This window comes from Canis aureus, chromosome 22 (assembly GCF_053574225.1).
Source record: "Canis aureus isolate CA01 chromosome 22, VMU_Caureus_v.1.0, whole genome shotgun sequence".
NCBI lineage: Eukaryota > Metazoa > Chordata > Mammalia > Carnivora > Canidae > Canis > Canis aureus.
This window is the reverse complement of record NC_135632.1, coordinates 38,184,040-38,203,332: the sequence shown is the minus strand read 5'-3', so window position 1 is coordinate 38,203,332 and position 19,293 is coordinate 38,184,040. Positions and strand designations below refer to the sequence as shown.

General features: G+C 36.2%; 1 protein-coding gene across 21 annotated transcripts in view; it reads right to left on the bottom strand.

The window, feature by feature from the left end:
- The window catches only part of RBMS3 (RNA binding motif single stranded interacting protein 3), a 1,278,684-nt gene that overhangs the window by 46,592 nt on the left and 1,212,799 nt on the right, over positions 1 to 19,293 (bottom strand). For 16 of the 21 annotated variants that reach the window (XM_077865504.1, XM_077865505.1, XM_077865510.1 and 13 more), the window contains 2 exons: positions 17,840 to 17,950; positions 10,151 to 10,198 (listed from right to left, as the gene is read on the bottom strand). In XM_077865504.1, the coding sequence (XP_077721630.1) occupies positions 10,151 to 10,198; positions 17,840 to 17,950 (159 nt within the window). The remainder of the gene's footprint in view (positions 1 to 10,150; positions 10,199 to 17,839; positions 17,951 to 19,293) is intronic. The other 5 variants (XM_077865509.1, XM_077865512.1, XM_077865523.1 and 2 more) reach the window with 1 other exon arrangement.

Below are 19,293 nucleotides of genomic sequence, written 5' to 3'. Positions count from 1 at the left end.
ATCATCTTTCATTTTATCTTGCCATTGAGACTTTATAGCACACAAACTTCCCTGAGCCCATTAGCATTTTTTCATTTATTTTTTTTAACCATAAAAATGAGAGCTTTTGTATTTCCAAGTCAAATCTGCGAAGGGTTTAAATAATTAAGCAGTATATTAAAAAGCACAATTAAAAAACACCAGCAAATCAATGAAGAGTCGAGAGCAATCAAGAGAACATGCCACTGGGAACATTTGCAATGTACTGCATCTGACTCGAACTGTCCTGATAGCCAAGGCCAAAAGGGAAATAGATTAAGTTATGTACTTTAGAATGTCAGTTAAAAAGAAGGCTATCTGCTCATCTGGAGAGAAATACTTGCCGAGGCACTGAACTCAAGCAGCAATTCATCATTGGCTTCTTTATATAAGGAACATTGAGTAAAATAATGGACAATTACTTCCACTGTAGTGTCTCCAGAAAGCTAGTGATGTGGTTTAAGTGTCTGTGTCATGTGTCACCCCTTTAAGAAAGAAGAGGCTAAAACATTACATTTTAACACTGAGAAAGCATTTCTATAGGGATGTGCAATCATACGGTTCAGGTATTTTGCTTTCTGATAAACTAATTTAACACACAGAGTCTAGAGAAATGTTAGCACGTCTGTCAGGCCGTGTCTCTCTGGTATCAGACATCTCAAGTCTGCCTCTGGCAAGTGCTGAATCATAGTCAGTTCGGGGTTGGATTCTCTGGCAGGAACCCCCATGCCTACTCTGTGCTGTTGATTAAAAAGGGAACCATGTGCTTTCAGGACCAGATGTGCTGATTCCTGCACATGACATTAGCTTCTTTTAATATCGATCATTGTCTTGAAAATGCTCTCTTCCTCAGCTGCCATTATAGAGGCAGTGCCATTGTCGATGGTTGGGGTACTAAGTGACACTGTACACTGTCGCTCTGGAGTGCTCTGAACCCATCGCTGCCACTCACTGAGGATTATGTTGCAAAAAGACGGCATTTTGCATGCTGCCTTTCCATGTCTGGTATGTCCTGCATCACCAAGTAGAATTTGCTCTGACCCTGCCACAGAAGGGCAGTCCTATCTCCAGCCCTCCTAGGCCTGCCTTATGCAGTGCTAAGTCTTTAGACGAAACCAGGAAAGTGTCCCTTCACCTTGAGTGCAAAGTGGAATACAGTACTCAGAGAAGTGGTTACCCAGGGGGAAACAGAAGAGCTAGCTAGTGCTGAAAGATAAAGAGTGACTTCAGTGGACCCCAATCAACCACAACGGCCATGAGAATACCAGTCTAGGTGGTGTGACAAAGATATAAATTATATTTTTTACTACAAATCCATTCCGATGACCTATCTCTTCTCTTTTCCATAAATTTCTAAAAGTACAGAATTCTAAAGCTGTCAAGAGGATATTAAACAGAATATATATTTAATTTTCCTGGTTGATAATCTGCCATTGCTGGTATATACAAATAAGTCCCAGAAAACCAACAGATGATGAGCATGTGAAAGATTTAAAAAATGTACTTAGAGTTTTAATACTTCAGTACCACAAACAATTATGCTGTACACACCAAAATATTAAGATGTCTCTCTCATTCTCTATCTCAACCTGTCCCACCTTTGCCTTTCTGATATTTCATATGCCTTTCATGAAGTAAAAAAAAAAAACACAAAATGCCAGCTTTAAAATGAAATGTATTTTATGCTTATTATGATGTATTTAACTCGAAATACTTATAAAATCAATTGATTAGAGCAGGTGTGTAAACTATGTAACCCACCCAAATCTAGCTTGGTGCCCATTTTTATAAATAAAGTTTTAATGAGATACAGCCATGCTCATCCACATACACAGTCTGTGGCTGTTTTCACCCCTAAGGCAGAGTTGGGTAGCTATGATACACTGTATGGCCATCAAAGCCTAAAATATTTATAGTATGGACCTTTACAGAAAAAAACTTTGAATTAGAAGATAAGGTATAAAATTTTGCATCCTTCTATCCCAAATCCCTCCATACATCCCAAACTGGACTAAATTAGTGATGTTTATATATCAGAACAGTCTATTTGCTTAAGCTCCTTTTGGTTATTGGGTACCTGAATAAAGCAACAGAAAATTGGGGCCCCACAGGAAAAGTCTTTAAGGCTTTATTTTTGTAACGTAGTAAACAATATAAATGCACTAGCAGGAACACAATAACAGCATGCCCATGCCTATTTGTCAAATACTCATACAAAGTCTGTTCTGCAAACTACTTTTATGGTATCTGTTGCATGCTATGTTATATGACAAGTCTTTACAACACCATGCTCTGTTTTTAGATTCAATGTTCTTTGTAGGAAATGGGTACATCTTTATTTTATACCATCTAGTCTTGGTTCCTTGTAGCACTATAGGAAGTCATAAATATTAGCTGAATGAGTGAGTAATAAGTAGAGCAAAGCCTCCCTTATTAGAATTTATTGAAAGGAAACAATCAATTAGTGCATTTAAACAAATGCAATTTTGTAATTAAAATAGATGCACAATATTTGAGCAAATAAATGAAACTGATTTTCATGCATGGCTTGTAGGAACACATAACTCTATGTCAGGTCTTTTACAGTAAATACAATTTAATGGCTAATTGTTGCCAATTGGAGGTACTAATGGACCTAATTTTTAATTAAGAGATGGAAATCATTTGTAATTAGCTCATGGTATCCAGGAAAACAAATTTTATTTAGAGCTTGAAAAATGGTTTTGTTTTTTGAAATAGTTCAAACACGCCCTTGCCCCCAGTTAAGGGCTAGTTTTATAAAGTTATTCCTATCCAAGGAGAGGCGGTATATAGGTAGGCTTTAACCAAATCTTTGGTGTAGCATCACCAATTCCTCCAATGCAAACTGATGTTACTGACTAGCAAAGAAGATGTGCAGCAAAAACTGCACACTATTTTGGCAGGGAATTTGGTCTTAATCTAGGCCAAGTACCTCTGTGAAGGACTTCATTCTTATAGCATGACTCCCTGGCTAGAAATCTGACACTTAAGTACTTCATATTGGACCACACTGAGTGTAACTCTATTGTGATTTACATATGCCTTTTCTGTGAAATCTCATTGTGAAATTATCCTGATAACGTTGACTATTCTCAATCTATTTTAGCTGGTGTGTAGGAAAGACATGACAGAAAATGCCTGTATGTTCTGAAGTTCTATGGTTTCCTATCAAAGCATCTCTTTGGCTCCTTTTTATTTTTTCATTTTTCCCAAACACAGGTTCAGATTTTGAACTCTAAGTTTTTTAGAATAGAAGAACAAATTTTGGTTCTACTTCAGTTCCCTGTCCATGGTAGTCTTTTGCTTGATTTCTTGATGATACCTATCAGGGATATTCAGCTCAGAGCAACTGAGATAAAAATCTGACAACAAATTATCAATAGTTTTCCCATGTTCCTCACAAAATCCAACTGTGAATAGAAAAAAAATGTTTTACTTGCCATTTTTTTCCATTTAAATTTCCCTAAAATGGGAGGATCTTTTAAAAAGTTACAATTATGGGGGATCCCTGGGTGGCGCAGTGGTTTGGCGCCTGCCTTTGGCCTAGGGCGTGATCCTGGAGACCCGGGATCGAATCCCACATCAGGCTCCCGGTGCATGGAGCCTGCTTCTCCCTCTGCCTGTGCCTCTGCCTCTCTCTCTCTCTCTGTGACTATCATAAATAAATAAAAATTTAAAAAATAAAAATAAAAAAATAAAAAGTTACAATTATGAGGGAAAAGAAACAATAAAAAGAGAATAGGCTCTTGTGATTTTTGCATGAAAATATACTTAGTTCCAGGATTCTGTCTTCTGTCCTTAAAATAAGCTGGATAAGGTGTAGCAGAGACTTTGAACAAGGAGAGATAAGTCCTGTGAAATAAATCTAGGGCTCTTGTTTGTAAACTGTAGCCAGTCTTTTTGGATATCACCAATCTTTCATACCCATATTCTTCCTGATTTATTTATTTATGATTTTATGATTTTATTTATTTATTCATGAGACACACACACACACAGAGAGAGAGAGAGAGAGAGAGGGACACAGGGAGAGGGAGAAGCAGGCTCCATGCAGGGAGCTCGATGCGGACTCGATCCCGGGACTCCAGGATCACGCCCTGGGCTGAAGGCAGGCGCTAAACCACTGAGCCACCCAGGGATCCCGTTTTTTTAAATGTATTCGCATGTTAACTATTTACCTTAAACATTTCCTAAGCAAAGTATCCCTTAAGCTATGTGCTTGATGAACTTATTCTATGTTCTTCAAATTCACATTGAAGTAACTATTTAAGTGCTAGAGTAAAAATAGTAAGTTTGAGTCCCTATGCTTCTAAAATCATTGGAAGTATTATGGTGATACACAAACCATGCCCTGAAAAACACTGATCTCATACACGTTTCTGCAGTTAATCAGATCTATATTCTAAGTGTTCTGGAAAGAACTTTATTCTTAAAAATTCTGAAAGTCATTAATGTGTGTCTAACATGTTTCAGAAATATGTTCTATCAGTTCTATCAGTGATCAGCTGACATCTTAATGTCAAAAAACAAATTAAAAAAATCCAGACATACAAAAATACACACTTGAACAGTGGCCTCTTGAATTCATATTGCCTGATTTCCTTAACCTCTGCCACTTTCACCTCAAGTTCATCTTTTGGCCACCTGCTCTCATAACCTTGACTTTCCAAAGAACAGTTTATTATCCATAAATCTTAAACCTGAATCTTCTATTCTGACTACTTGGTATATCTCATTGAGACCTCTGTTCTCTATAATCCCTGTTTCTCCCTCTCTCCCATCCCTGTGGGCCTCTTTTCTCTTTCTATTGACCTGGAAACTATGGTTTGTCACTCAATCACTCTCTTGCCAATATTCTCAGCACATATTGGCCTTTTTTTTTTCCACTTCAGTCAGTAAAATCTTAGCCCTGGATTAATGCACCTCTCTGCCTTCTTGGCTACTGGATCACTACAGCAGAAAATCAAACATCCTTACAGAATGGCATCACAAAAATCCATAATCTTTAGTTTCTAATGGACCTCCAGTACTGCCCCTCAAACTCTCTATGTATTGGTAGCTGGCTTTCTTACTCCACAGTTTTCCATACCTCTGTTCTCCTTAAATCCTTTCCCATGCCATTTCCTAAATGCTCTCAGAAGACACCAATTAATACTTCACATAAAAACAAATAGTACTTATCTCATTAAAAAATCTCTTGATATTCTGTTTCTACATTTATAGATTTACACACACATACAACATGCCTTCCTCCTGTCTTCCCACATTCCCACAAGAGATGTCTGCCATCCTCAATGACCTAGTTCTATCACTCATGGCTTCATGAATTACATCTTTAAACTTCAGAATGCTTTCCTGGCTCTTTCTGTCATGACCAAATATTTTCCATCTAAAAACATCTTAAAAATCAGAACAGCAATCAATTTTATTCTCCATTTGTTTTTAGTTTTATCCTCTCTACTCTTCAACGCCAAATCTGTTAAGTTTCTGGCACTTGTTGCATTTACTTTTGTACAGGATATTCACTGTCTCTACCTTTCCCCTTTATATCATCTCATCAAATTGATGAGTGAGCTCTATGTAACTAAATCCAGTCATGTCTTTTAAGGATTTTTCTTACTGGAGCATCATCTCTTGAGATACATCCTTGCTTTGGCTTCGTTTGAAAGCTCATAATCTTGGTTTTCCTTCCATGCCTATAGTTGTCTTCCCAATCTTCATTTTAGGTGCCTTTTCCTGCCCATTTTATACTATTTAAGGATCTGCCTACATCCTTCATTCTAAGAACATTCTCTGGATGACATGACTTAATTCCATGGCAATAACTCTAAAATTCAGCTCTAGCTAAGAGCTGTCTTCTAAGTTCCAGACACACACATCCAAATATTTATTGATTATTTCCATTTGGATGCCTCATAGACATCTGAAGCTCAACATGTACAGTACTGAACTTAGTCTCTTTCCTGCCAACTTGATCCTCTGTCCTCTGGTTCAGATCTCAGCAAATGACACCTCAGGCCACTGAGTTGCCAGGAACTTAAGGAACTACCGTTAACTCTTTTCTATCCTTCTACTCTGATAGCCAGTCAGCTACTATATCATAAGTTTGTCAACATTGCACTCTCATTTCCACAGCTTGAGCACATGCCAACTTCATTTTGTGCTTGGGTTCTTGAGTTCTGGTCTCCGGTTTCCAGTTTTACGTCTCTTTAAAGCATTTACCGTACTGTATCCAGGGTGGTCATGTCAGTCTCCAACTTAAAACCTTTTAGTGCTTATTGACATCAGGATAGACCTTGAGTAATCATATCTGTTGATTTTGCTCCAGCGTATTCTTCAAGACTCATTTTCTCTACTCCCCATCTCTCTTTATGTGTCTCTGTGCCACTGGACCATTAATACTTCCTTGAATTTACTATATCCTGCTACCATGAGCCTTTGTTTGTATATGCTGCCCCCTTGGTCTGAAACTTTCCTTCTCCAACTTTTTTTTTTTACTTGGCTAATCCCCATGTCTCTTTATGTCTCCATTTAGAGGCTTCTTCCACTTTTTCTGACTCCTCTATGTTGATTTTTTTTTCTTTGTGCCACCATAGCACCTTGTAATAAGAATAATTAGGATAGTTGTTGTTAATAACATTTGAGCACTTCTTTTATGCCAGGATCTGTTTTAAGTGGGCTATGTATCTTTTTAAAAAGATTTTATTTATTTATTTTATTTTAGAGAGAGAGCAAGAGGGAAAAAGAGAGTGACACAATGGGAAGAGGGGCAGGGAGAGGGAGAAAGAGAATCTTAAGCAAGCTCCACATCCAGTGCAGAGCCCTACTCAAGGCTTGATCTCATGACCTTGAGATCTTGACCTTAGCTGAAACCAAGTCAGATGCTTAACTGACTGAGCTACCCAGGCGGTCCATGGACTATATATTTTAATACCCCTAATACTTGCAACAACTTTATGAGGTAATTATTATTATTTCCTCAGATAAGTAACAGAAGATACAGAGAAATAATTTTCCCAAGTTTCTATAACTAGTAACATAAGTAGATTCTTAATTTAGGTATTTATTGAAGAATTTACAGACTTAAACATCACATATTTGTCTATGTGGAAACACTTTTAACACTGTGTCATAATCACCTGTTTGTGCCTGAATTCCTACTTCAGCCCTAGGTTATTAGAAGGAAGCTGTATCCTCAGCACCCAACACAATCATGGCCACGTAGTATGCTTCCAATAAATATTATTTGAATAAATAAAAGAACAAAGTGACCTGTGACTCAAAGAGGAAAGAGGCCTCCTCACCTAAAATCAGCTTTCCCTGACATAGCCTCAGTGTCTATATTGTCACCTTTAGTCCCAAGGATGCCAGGTGACTTGCTACTATCTAATCACCCCATACATCATTATCTTCAAGACTTTACATATCCTGTCCTATTCCCCTGATCTACCTTTGCCACTCTTGTCAACTGCTAAAGTCCTATTCATGTTTCCAAATCCAGCTCAGAATTCACTTTATCACTGATCTTCCTTTTAGATTCTAGATTTTAGTTCTTCATACTTTATACATTTAAACATCAAAAATAACGACAACAACGACAACAACATTAAATTAGACTATATATATATTTTTTACCATTGGTCTATTTTTCTACTCATCTTTGTATCCCAAGTACTTGAGTGTAGTGCCTAGCGCTCAGAAGGTGTTCAATAAGTGTTTGATGGGTTGATTGAATGATATTAGGTTGGATTATGTCTCTGTAGATTACGAAGCAGACGTCTTGAACTCAGATACATTATGACAATTTAGTCAGTTCTGACACTGGCAAAGAATTAATTACTATTTGAGTTGTCCAATCTGGGCATATTGGGAGATAGGAGAAGAAAGTCTTATAACACCTTTTCCTGTTTTACTTCCCTGATTTGGTCAAGGGTTGAGCAAAGGAAACACTATTCAAAAGTCACTCACATTGTGCCCACCAGGATAGTTACCACACTTTTGGAAGGTTCTATTTTCATTTAGCTGTCTAAGATCTAAAAATGTCTATGAAACTAATAAAACGTCAAATCGCCAATCCCAACTTAGAAGAAGAAAGTGACTGTGACACTCCCACCTTGCCCCCATGTTATTTTTTCTGTTACTTCTATATTAGTCCCTTCTTTTGTACTCTACAGCTGGGTATTTATTTTAGTGATATTATATCTGACTTTTCTAACTACTCTATGTGATTATTTTTTTTTTGTTGTTGTTCCTTAAGCACACACAAATTTGCTGGATTAAGTTTCTTAAAGCCCTACTTTGATCAAGTCATTTCTCTGCAGCAGAACTTTCAGCAGTACCTGTCTATGGAATTAAGCAGGAGCTCTGAGCAGCCAGGTATCCTGCCTCAATCGATTTGTGTAAAAGCCAGACCCTATCGCTGATATCTAGCAAGTGCTTTTGATGTTCCTTTTTGTTGTTGTTGTTCATTTGGTTCTCAAAAGTGAAATCAGGGGGATCCCTGGGTGGCTCAGTGGTTTAGCGCCTGCCTTTGGCCCAGGGTGCTATCCTGGAGTCCCGGGATCGAGTCCCACGTCGGGCTCCAGGCATGGAGCCTGCTGCTCCCTCCTCCTGTATCTCTGCCTCTCTCTCTCTCTCTCTCTCTCTCTCTCATCATGAATGAATAAATAAATAAATCTAAAAAAAAAAGTGAAATCAGGCAACCTGGCTGAAGGAAAGTTCCAGTGTGTGTCTTTTGTTATGATTAATATAGCTGAATTAGCAAGAGTATAAGCCACATGTTAAACAAAGTCAAGGCTGTATGCACTGAACAAAGTATCTTCCCAGGGATCCCATATCCTACATGAAATAGGCACATTAAGATATGACACATAATACACTTTGGGAAAGGTGAGTGGTATTCCAATTAATGACAATTTGTAGATATCTTCAAAAGGACCAAAGTAACTTCACAGCTGAAAGCTAGCTGACTGTTTCTCAACTGAACTTTTAAGATGAGTATTCAGCCATGAGCATAATTAAACAAGTCCACAAGACATGAGAAACGGATTACCCTTCAGATGCTGGGTCAGGCAAACCAGGTGGTCAAGAACACAGTGTTCTCTGTTTGAAAACCACGATTCAGTTGCTAGACTCTACTACCCCTTGGGCTCTTTCATTCTATTTCTGGCCTTTGTCTCTTGCTCTGTCACACCAATGCCCTTTTTGGTTTAGATTTTATGTCCTCATCATCTAACACATCAAAGGATCAAAGAGTTCAAAGCTCCTCAGGCTGCCAGTATTTTATTTAGTTAGGAAAATCAACAAAAATGAAAAATTGTGCCCATTTTCCTTTGCAAAAAAACAAAATTCAAAATTAAGGTGATCTGTGCAGTTCAAAATAAAAACCAACCTCTTCATATGCATATACCGTCTTACAAACTGCACCACTGAAGTTATTGAAACAATTTAAATATTGATAATTAAAATCCTCAAAATGCTAAAGCATTCTCAAATCCATCACTGCCATTTTGTTGTACAAATGGAACACTGGCAGCCTTTCTTTCAATATTCAAAATAGCATTTTTTTTGGAACAAATTTGAACTTTTGATTCATTCAACAAACAATTATATCAAGCACCTACTATGTGTCAGACACTACACTGGGTGCTGAGCAAGCAAAATGGAATGACTTTCTGATTTCAGAAGAATTCTGGTCTCTAAAGCAGTGCTTCTCAAACTATTTTTTATTAATCTGTGCCCCTTTTTGATAAACATAAACATCCTTTTCCCACTTCCCAGAAATTCTGATGATTCTTTCTCATACTGAGAATCACTAATACACAGAACATAGACTCTATTTTCTGTGTATTCTTCACAGACCAAATAGCTTTGACCTTTCACTTTTTATTTCAAAAGCAACATACTTATTTTCCATACATAACACTGGATTGGAATTTTAAAGATATTTTTTTGAACCACATATGCTACCCTGTTGTCAATCCCAGAACTAACATTCAAATTCCTGTACCCAGTCCTATTGAGAATCACTGCTTTAAAGAGTTTTGGAGAAAACCAGCAACCTCCATCTCTCCCCTCCAATCAAATCTTAAAGGAATTAGAATTTTCCTACCTGACACAACAGCTGGTGGAGTATCATAATCCTGTCTTGGGACTGAATCTTTGAATGAAAAGAGCATGAGAAAGAATGCAATGAAGTACAAAAGAAAATAAAATAGACTCTTAGCTCTAAAAAGTGGAAGTGCCCACTATATGTCATATGGTTGTCTAAGCCCCCTGCCTTCAAACACTCAAGGCACTATGACCCCTAGTTTATAGTTGATACAATGGTCCCCAGTACTGCCACATGGTACATGTTGTTAGGTCCCCTGTGACTACTGGGGTACTACATTCTATTCTAGGATGCTTTCCTCTTCCTCAATCTGTCATCATTTTGGTTCCTCCATTGGGGAATCAATGTGAAATTTTCACCCTCTCTGGCTGACACAAATGTTCTAAAAGGCAGCCCATTTGGAAGGGTCCCAGAGCACAAAGTGAAATGAAATTCTGGAGAACAAAAGAAAGAACTAAAATTTTAAAAGAGATAAATGAAAAATTTGCATATTCCCACACTCTATGGAGACTGATATATTTTGAAACTAGAATTTCGTTAGTAATCACTCAGCTCTGGCTCTGATCCCGGTGGCTGTTGGACAAGGCCAAGGAGCATTGTGTGCTGGAATTGTGAGAGCAGAGATAAATAGAACAGAATCAATTCAACAGATGATTGCTGTCTTTTCCCAAAGTGTCATAGCACTGGAAGTGGCAAATAATAGGGAAAGGTTAATTTAAACTACATGGCATCCATTTCAAAATTTTGGGTTATGTGAAACCAAATATATCTGCTTTTTTAAAGATGAAACTTTGGTTTAATACAATTCCTTTAGCCAAGGATCTTAAAAAATAAAGAAGGATAAGGCCCCCTCTTCTAAAAATGGTAAGTTCTAATCTAGTCCCAACTCCCCTTAAAGGGGTAAATTGTGTAAAAGGGACCAGATATTGCTCACATTCAAATAAACTGCCACAACATGATTAAATAGCTGCTCTTGTGTGACCCTTTTTTTTAGTCACATGACCATTATTTATTCAATTTTAAAAACTAAAACCTCAAACTTCATTTTCTCACCTCCTTGATGACTTAATTTGTATATCACAAATTTCTCCATTTAATCTCCTTGCCGCAAAAGGACGATGTTACTCCCTCTCTCATGAGCAAATAGCATGTAAGAAGACAGATTAAAACTTGGACACTTTGACCAGCAAACCCCAACATGGATTAGATTCAAATGCAAATAAACCTTGGACATGAGTTACTTTGTGTCTCAAAATAGGTATGTAAAAATGAGTTGGTTATGATCCCCAGATCTAGAAAAAGTAGAATCATCTTTAAAGGGCCCTCAAATATTTTATTAATAGAGGTAGTATTTCTTATTACCTTTTAAAAAACTTCGATCACATATTACTACTACAAACCCTCCCCCTAAAAAGTTGATGTTATGACCATGCTACTAGTCATTTCCCAAGAATATAGTGATAACATTTAAAAATAAATCACAAAAAATTAAATCATGCTCATTGTTGAATACTTGGAGAATGTAGGAAAGTTATAATGATTAAAATAGAAATTATCTCTAATCTCATCTCCTGGAAATAACCACCTTTATTTTGTATTTCTTACAGCCTTATTTCATAAATATTTTTTCTTAGTTATACTGTATTTCCACATGTGCAAATTTATATCCTGCTCTTTTGATTTAATATTATAAATAATCCTTTTCCTATTTTAAACTCTTATAGCTTCATGCTGCCTCATATTCTGGTTTGTGAATGGATGATGATTTATTTAATCATTCTTCTTTATTAGACGTTATAAAGATATAAAGAACATAGGGCTGGATATTTCTGAGGTCTAAAGGCTTTTCTGTTATTTTGAAATATTTCCATAGAATAGCTTCTCAAAACTATAATGCGTGGTGAGCTTGAAGTGTCTTGACTGCCCACCTTGCTATTCAACTGACATCTTCACAAATTTAGATTTCTATCATCACACTATCAGTGATTGAGAATGTTTTCTTTCCTCACACCTTCATCAGCAATGTGTTTTATTTTGATAACTCCATTTAATGGGTTATGTGTCTATGTCCATGTGAGTATTTGATTAAGTTACTGTTTTTTTAATTACTATTTTTCATATGCTTTTTGGCATCCTGTTTCCTCCTTTATTACCTATCTGTTCATGTTCTTTGGCATTTTATCTCTTGGGGATTTTGTACTCTGTTGCTAATGTATTTGAATTCAGATTCCATTTTTTTAAATAGTGAAAGCTTAATATTTTCAAATAAACTTTCATTATACTAGATTTTCAATTAATGCCTGCATATTTACTGTTTATAAGACTACTCTCAACGTTCATTTATCTTACACTAAGACTAAATAAATTTTTAAACTATTTCTTTTTATCTATATTTTCTTTCTTGTATTTGACCATTTTTAATTAATTGATACTTTTTCTTGAAAGTATACTCATTACCATTTATGAATTTATAACACTGGTTCCTAACCCTGAGTCCACTTAACATTATACGTTGCTTTTTATCTGTGCATCTTAATAGTCATATTCATAGCTAACACTTGAAGAAAGACAATCTCTAGGCAAAATGAATAATTCAGCATTTTCAGTTGATACCACCAGAATTTTACAGCGATAAAAATGGAATGGTGTGACTGAAAAATGTAGTGAACCACGGTGAACAAATGGACTACAATTAGAAGATTATCTTTGTGCGTGGCTGTGGCTACACCATGGGAATCCAATGATGTCACAAATCACCAGTGGATTGGAGAGCACAAACAGAACTGCAGATAAAAAGCCTGCAGAACAAAAACTTTTTATTTCTTTGAAAAGATTCTGGTGACATTGTAAGCCACTGGTGACCACCAACTGAACAAATGAAAAGGAGATAAGAAACTTGTAAAACAAGATTGTTATGCAATTTGGAGGTTCTCATAACACAGTAAAATCCCCAGTGGTTTCTGCTAAAGCTTACAATGGAGTGATAAGAAATTATGGATAACAGTGCTTTGGTTCTATAGAGGGAATCCTGTGACAAAAATATAAACAAAAGCAGAAAAACTAGGAAGTTCTTCACAGTTGGCAGAGTCCTAGGATAGAAGTTACACTGCTTGCGCACAATTCATTTCTCCTAAGGCCTGCAGATTCTCTCCAGCTTAAAAATGGGCAAAGAATTCAACAATAGACATTTGAAGTGGCCAATGGTAAACAAAGGTTAATTAAACTACATGGTACCCACTTCATAATTTGGAGTTATGGTGCAGGGGGATAAACTATATCTAATTTTATGACAATTTAAAAAAGAGGCTTCGGCTTATACACTTTTTTATCCCAGGGATCTCAGAAAGAAAAGTGGGACATGACCTATGGCCTAAGGCCCCCTTTCTTGGAATGGAAAATTCTAACCTGGCTCCACCCCCCATCGACCCTGATCCTTGCCTACTTTGGATTATTCACTGGATCTCTCTCTCTCTGCTCTGCCCTCTGGACCTGTTTCTGGCATTAATGTTCCTGTCTTAATCTAGAGTTGTCACGCTCACACTTTGTCTTGCAGAGTTTCCGTGAGCTCAGACATCTGAAAGCCTCTGGCAAGTTACAGGTAGGAGAGAAACATGGTCAGATAATTTTAGATTGACTGCTTGTGCCAACATGGTAGAAAATGGGTTGGAGCAAACTAAGGGCAGATAGGAGACTATTACAATTAATTAAATGAGGCCCAGGGTAGAGACTCTAGAAATGTAGAGGAAAGGATGTATTTGACAAATGTCTGTGGGACAGAACTGGTAGATCTTGAATAGTTGCATATGGAAGTGCTCTTTATGGTGGTGAGGGAAAAAGGAAAGAGTCTAGATTGAGTCTTAAGTGTAGCATTTGACTTCCTGGGCAAATGGTCATGGAATTAGCTGGAGAAGAAATAAGGGGCAGAAACACATAAGAGGAAGAGTGTCAGTGGAAAAGAAGTTTGGGGAAACTCATGAGATTAGTTTGGATTGTACTGACTTTGAGATGTCAAAAGGAGATTTACATGAAGCTATTTAGCAAGTTGTTGGTTAAATGGTTTTAGAAGTCTAAGATGAGGTTAACATTGAGGACTCAGATTTAGGGGTCTTCAGTATAGAAGGCAGAGTTTGAAATCATGAAAGTGGATGAGCTTGCTTAAGGAAATCATGTATGAATGAGAAGTTAAAAATGAAACCCTGGCTCAGCAGCCTGCGAAAGAAAAGAAGAAGCAATGGTCAGAGACATCAGAGGAGAACCAGGAAAAACTCAGGCAGGAGTCACAACTGAGAGCACTTAGGACAAACTGGGTCTGATAATTCAAATACAGGGAGATTGCCTGTTAAAATGCAAATATTTAGCTTATCTTAAAAAACTGGAAGGTGGGGCCACCCTGGATCACTATGTCTATGTAGCAATAGCTGTCTGAAGTGGAGCATGGGCTGTCCTCCCTAGACAAGGCATCTGTATTCCAGGCTGCCAAGGTACCCCTTCTTCCTATGATTGATTCATCCAACACTCAGACAGAGCTGTTGTACTAGCATTGCATGAAAATATCTCTAATTTAAAATATAATCTCCACTATTTTGTGTATTTGTATTATGTGACTATGTTTGTGACATGAATAAATATAGGTGAAATTTGGTGCTATATTTCCAGGGTTTCTCACTTGACCTTACTCAGCTTTATTCATTAATGTGACTTAGCTGGCTTCTCTGGACTTTTGGGTTTACAATCCTGAAAGAGTTAGAAGCTAAGGAAGTAGAAACTCGAAAGAAATAAATTATGACAAATGAAACAGAGTGGGTTGGAGAGGTGTACTACAGTCTTGATAATGTTCTACATCCTTTCTGGCAACCTGGACTGGAGGGCCACATTATGAAGCCACTTGAGTTAGAGGGATAAAGGTGGCTCATTGGACAAGCATCTAGTGGGTATCATATGCTGTTTTAGGTATGTTACAAATATCATTCCATTTAACGCAACACCCAGGATGTACATATTATTTTTCCCCTTGGTAAAAGAGGAAATCAAAGTTCAGAGAGGTTAATAAGTAACTGTCTAACATATGTAGCTAATAAGGGCCAGAGCCCATCTTTGAACTAAAGTTTAATTTTAATGCCCACTGTTCTTTCCATACCAAGCCATCTTCCTAGCAATAGATAAAGCAATTGAAAAGATGCAATAAGGTGGAGAAATTTGATTAAAAGAATCCATTTCAATTGCATAATAGCCACTACACATGCCAATCAAAAATTCAGATAAAAGGAATCCATGATGGCATATCAAAGTATAAGAGTGACAGTTTGAGAAAAAACTATATAGCCATATTCTGGACACCACTAAACATCAACAAAATAATAGTAATAGTGTTTTCTCTCTGGCTTTCCAGAACCTTATGGAATTTAACCCTTGGCAAAATATCAATTTACACAAAGCTTATGATGTACCTAAGCATTATTTAGTATTAATGTGAGGTGGGAAAAGAATGAAAAAAATTAAAAGAAATTTGGTGTTAAAAATAAGCCACCTGATTAAAACTAAGATAGGAGGGTGTATATATCATTACTGAGTAATTTGGCTATTACTAGCTGGGTAAAAATTATGATCTCATATAAATGTGCTCTTGTTGTAAATGCTCAAATACTACTCATAATATATGTTATTGAATCAGCAACTATTGTAATTCTGAATCTGTTCTATATATTTTAGCTTATTTTTCAAATAAGGATTGAAAGGATTCAGTCATATTATCAATTAACTTAGCTCTTGTGTTTTTTTTCTCATTGGCAAATTTGAATTTCAGCAAGTCAGCTGATTATGCTTTTGATTCAAAGTAGGATTTATAAAGTGTTTCTATATTTTGTATTATAACTCACTCTTTTCTCAGATTCTAGATTAATACAGCAAGATTGCATTACTTCACTCGTTCAGAATTTATGATCTTTCAAGGAGAGGAAGACTGATACGAAGGGAAATCATGAGTGCAGACATGAGAAACTTCAGTTTCTCCCAATGAATTTGGGAATTGCTTTGTTAGGAAATGAGCAAAGTGACTACAAATGACTTACACGTTCCTAAAATCTACCTCCCTGATGAAAATTAGCTGTTCCACAGTTTAGAGTTAAATGTAGTCTTAGACATGACTTGAAAGTCTAGGCAGAAACCTAAGAAATTATTGGATCCAGCCCCTGCCTTCAGACAGGTAAGGCATCATCCACTGCTTTTTACAAGTTCAGCAACTGAGGTCTTCAAGTAGGTACTTTGTTTACATTAATAAAATTAAGTTTCTTTATTGAAAATGGGACTCTTTCCATTAGACATGTGGACTTTCTTCCTATTTAGAGCAGATTTTTGTGTCCTCGATGGGCATGTCAGAAACTTCTTGTATTCCAAAAAACCTATGAGTTGACACATCTATGTGGCAAGCCAGACATTGCTTTAGGGTAAAATTTCTGATATGTAGCTAGTGTACAGTGTACATAGATATTTGGAGATGATGCCAGCATAACCGTGAAGAATCACAGAGGTGGCATCCATGAGACAGACATACAGGCTCAAAGTCATAGAGGTAGACAGTGAAGGGCCCTCATATAGCATCATGTTCAGTACTTAACCACATAGAGAGGGAAGTTGAGACTGGAGATATTATTTTCCCAAAAACAGAGTGAAAGAACAGGGCTCAATCAAGATTTGAATTTAGTACTCCCAACTCCTAGTCCAGTGTTTTTCTATAATAATTAAGCTGCCTCACTCAGAGAAATTGTTTTTTAAAAAATTTCTACATCTTTAAAAATGACAAAATCATCTGCACTAACATTTGTAAAAAATAAAACCTGCTACCAATAGTGTCACATGAAACATTGGTTTTGATGTTTTTCACTGTTATCTATACTGATAATAAAATTGTAGTATTCCAGGTTGTATTAGACATTTGCCCTCTTAACCATCTGAGGAATTGTCTTTGAATAGATTTTTAAACATAAAATAAAATTGTGTTAGTGATGTCAAATGGTTGATATATATCAATGCTGTAATAAGCATTTTTTATATACTTTTGTCCCTAAGGAAAAATAATGGCTTGTCAAAAATATCCAAACCTATTACAAAACATCCAGTACATTAGAATCCTTTCCTTTTTTCAACATCGTCTGTCTACATATTCAAAACAAAGATGAAAAGAACTGGATTATGTCAGGTTCTCAATTACTTTTTGTTGATTTAAACATTGAAAGTAAACAATAAGCTCTATGTATTAGTCATAGTCAAGATTGGACCCTGACTTGTGAATGACCTGGGAATGGTATATTAGCTGAAATGGGTAAGCATTTAGGAAAAGAAAACTAGGCTAAGATGTATTGTGTTACAAGTTTTAGATTTGTAGGTACATACATAAAGATATCTTTCCATAAGCAGACATGATACCTGGTACATTGTGTCATATGAACAAAAAGTAACTCAAATTTAAATGCAACACAGTGGAAACATCAGCCTTGTCAATGTGAGTAAATGTGCCCCAATAATGAATATGCTGCATAATATGCACAATGCAGCTTATTCATACTGGAACCTGAAAGGTATATTAGTCAATGGCACAGGGCCAGTTTTGCTGACAATGCCAATAAAAATAGAGAGCATTGCATCTTATTGAAGAAGTCAAAGAAAGCAAAACAAACCAACTCTTCAACTCACCGTTCCTGTTGTGCCCAATGAAAGATGATTCATCTGTTGTGTCAGGGGGCCCATCATGTTTGCTGGCTGCATTGACATAGGATGGTCCATTGTCGGCGTAATCACAGCACCCTAAAAAGCACACACAATGTCCATCTGAAAACAGGTTCCACAAGGCAGGGAACGTTTTTAAAAAAATAAACACAGTGAACCATCTTAACATCAAATGTGTTTACGTTTTAATGAAAAGGCTAAGCTAAATCATGTGTGAATTTTTACATCCACCCATGCCATTTTGTGTTTATCCAAATAGAGAGCATTAGCGACTTCCTTTTCCTCTGATGTGATTTATCTATCATTTGTCTAAAATGCTTATCATTTATAATTCCAATATTCAAAATAGAATGTATTCCAAGATATCATATATATCCTCTTTCATTGCTCTAAATACAAACTTCTCTAACTGAAAATTACTAATACTATGAAATTATCTAGTTTTTTTTTAATATTGAATAAGACTTTTGGCTTATGTCTCTATCTATATGAATAATTATTGATCACCTCAATACAGTCTACCACGAGGGGAATAATGCTGGTCCAGATGAGTTTCTTGACTTGATATCTTTGAAGGACAGATTAAAATCTAATATAAATGCTATAAAAATCAGACTTATATTTTCCATGTTTCTTTCTGCCTAATCTTTTTACCTATTTTCTATCTGTGATTTTGAAACAAGAGAGAATGCTGAACTCTGTTAAATGGTAGTCAAATGCGACACTGCTAAAATAGTACAAAAAAAAAGTTAAGTTTTTCATTGGGTGTTAGGAAACACCTACTTGTAGAATATGCTCTTTCATTTATTATAACTGTTGGGAAGGCAAACAGTAATAGATATTTATAAAAAAACTTATGTTCGTATACAAAGGTTCACATAGCCAGTTAAGCAAAGGGGAGGGCCTTCCTTTTCCTCTCCTACTTATTCTGCCTTAATTTACTAGCTAAGAGAATGGGACTTTTTTTTTTTAATTAAAAAGCTAGGGTTGGCTAGATTCCTTGAGATTATCAAAATTTTAATGCTTTATTGTAAAGATGATAGAAGTCATGATATCACAACTCATTTAAATACCCAGTGGTAATAAAATGATAAGGTACATGAATGCTATTTTTTTTCTGTGAACATTTTTCTTAGGGTGTGACTTTCTTTTTTTCATATAAGTGAACTCTGAAGAAATAAAACCAGAACAAATTCATGTAGATGGAAGGATCTCAATGCCCAAACTACCCATAAGCAACCATTTCTTAGGATATTTTGCTCAGAATGATATATTATATATATAATCCAAATATATTTCCTGACTGTATCAGTTAAAAAAAGGTCAGGCTCTTATTCATCCTTTCTTATGGGCTCATCCTCATTTATATGGAGGGAGGATAGAAATTGAACCAAATATTTGGAAATGCTTGATTTTCAGAG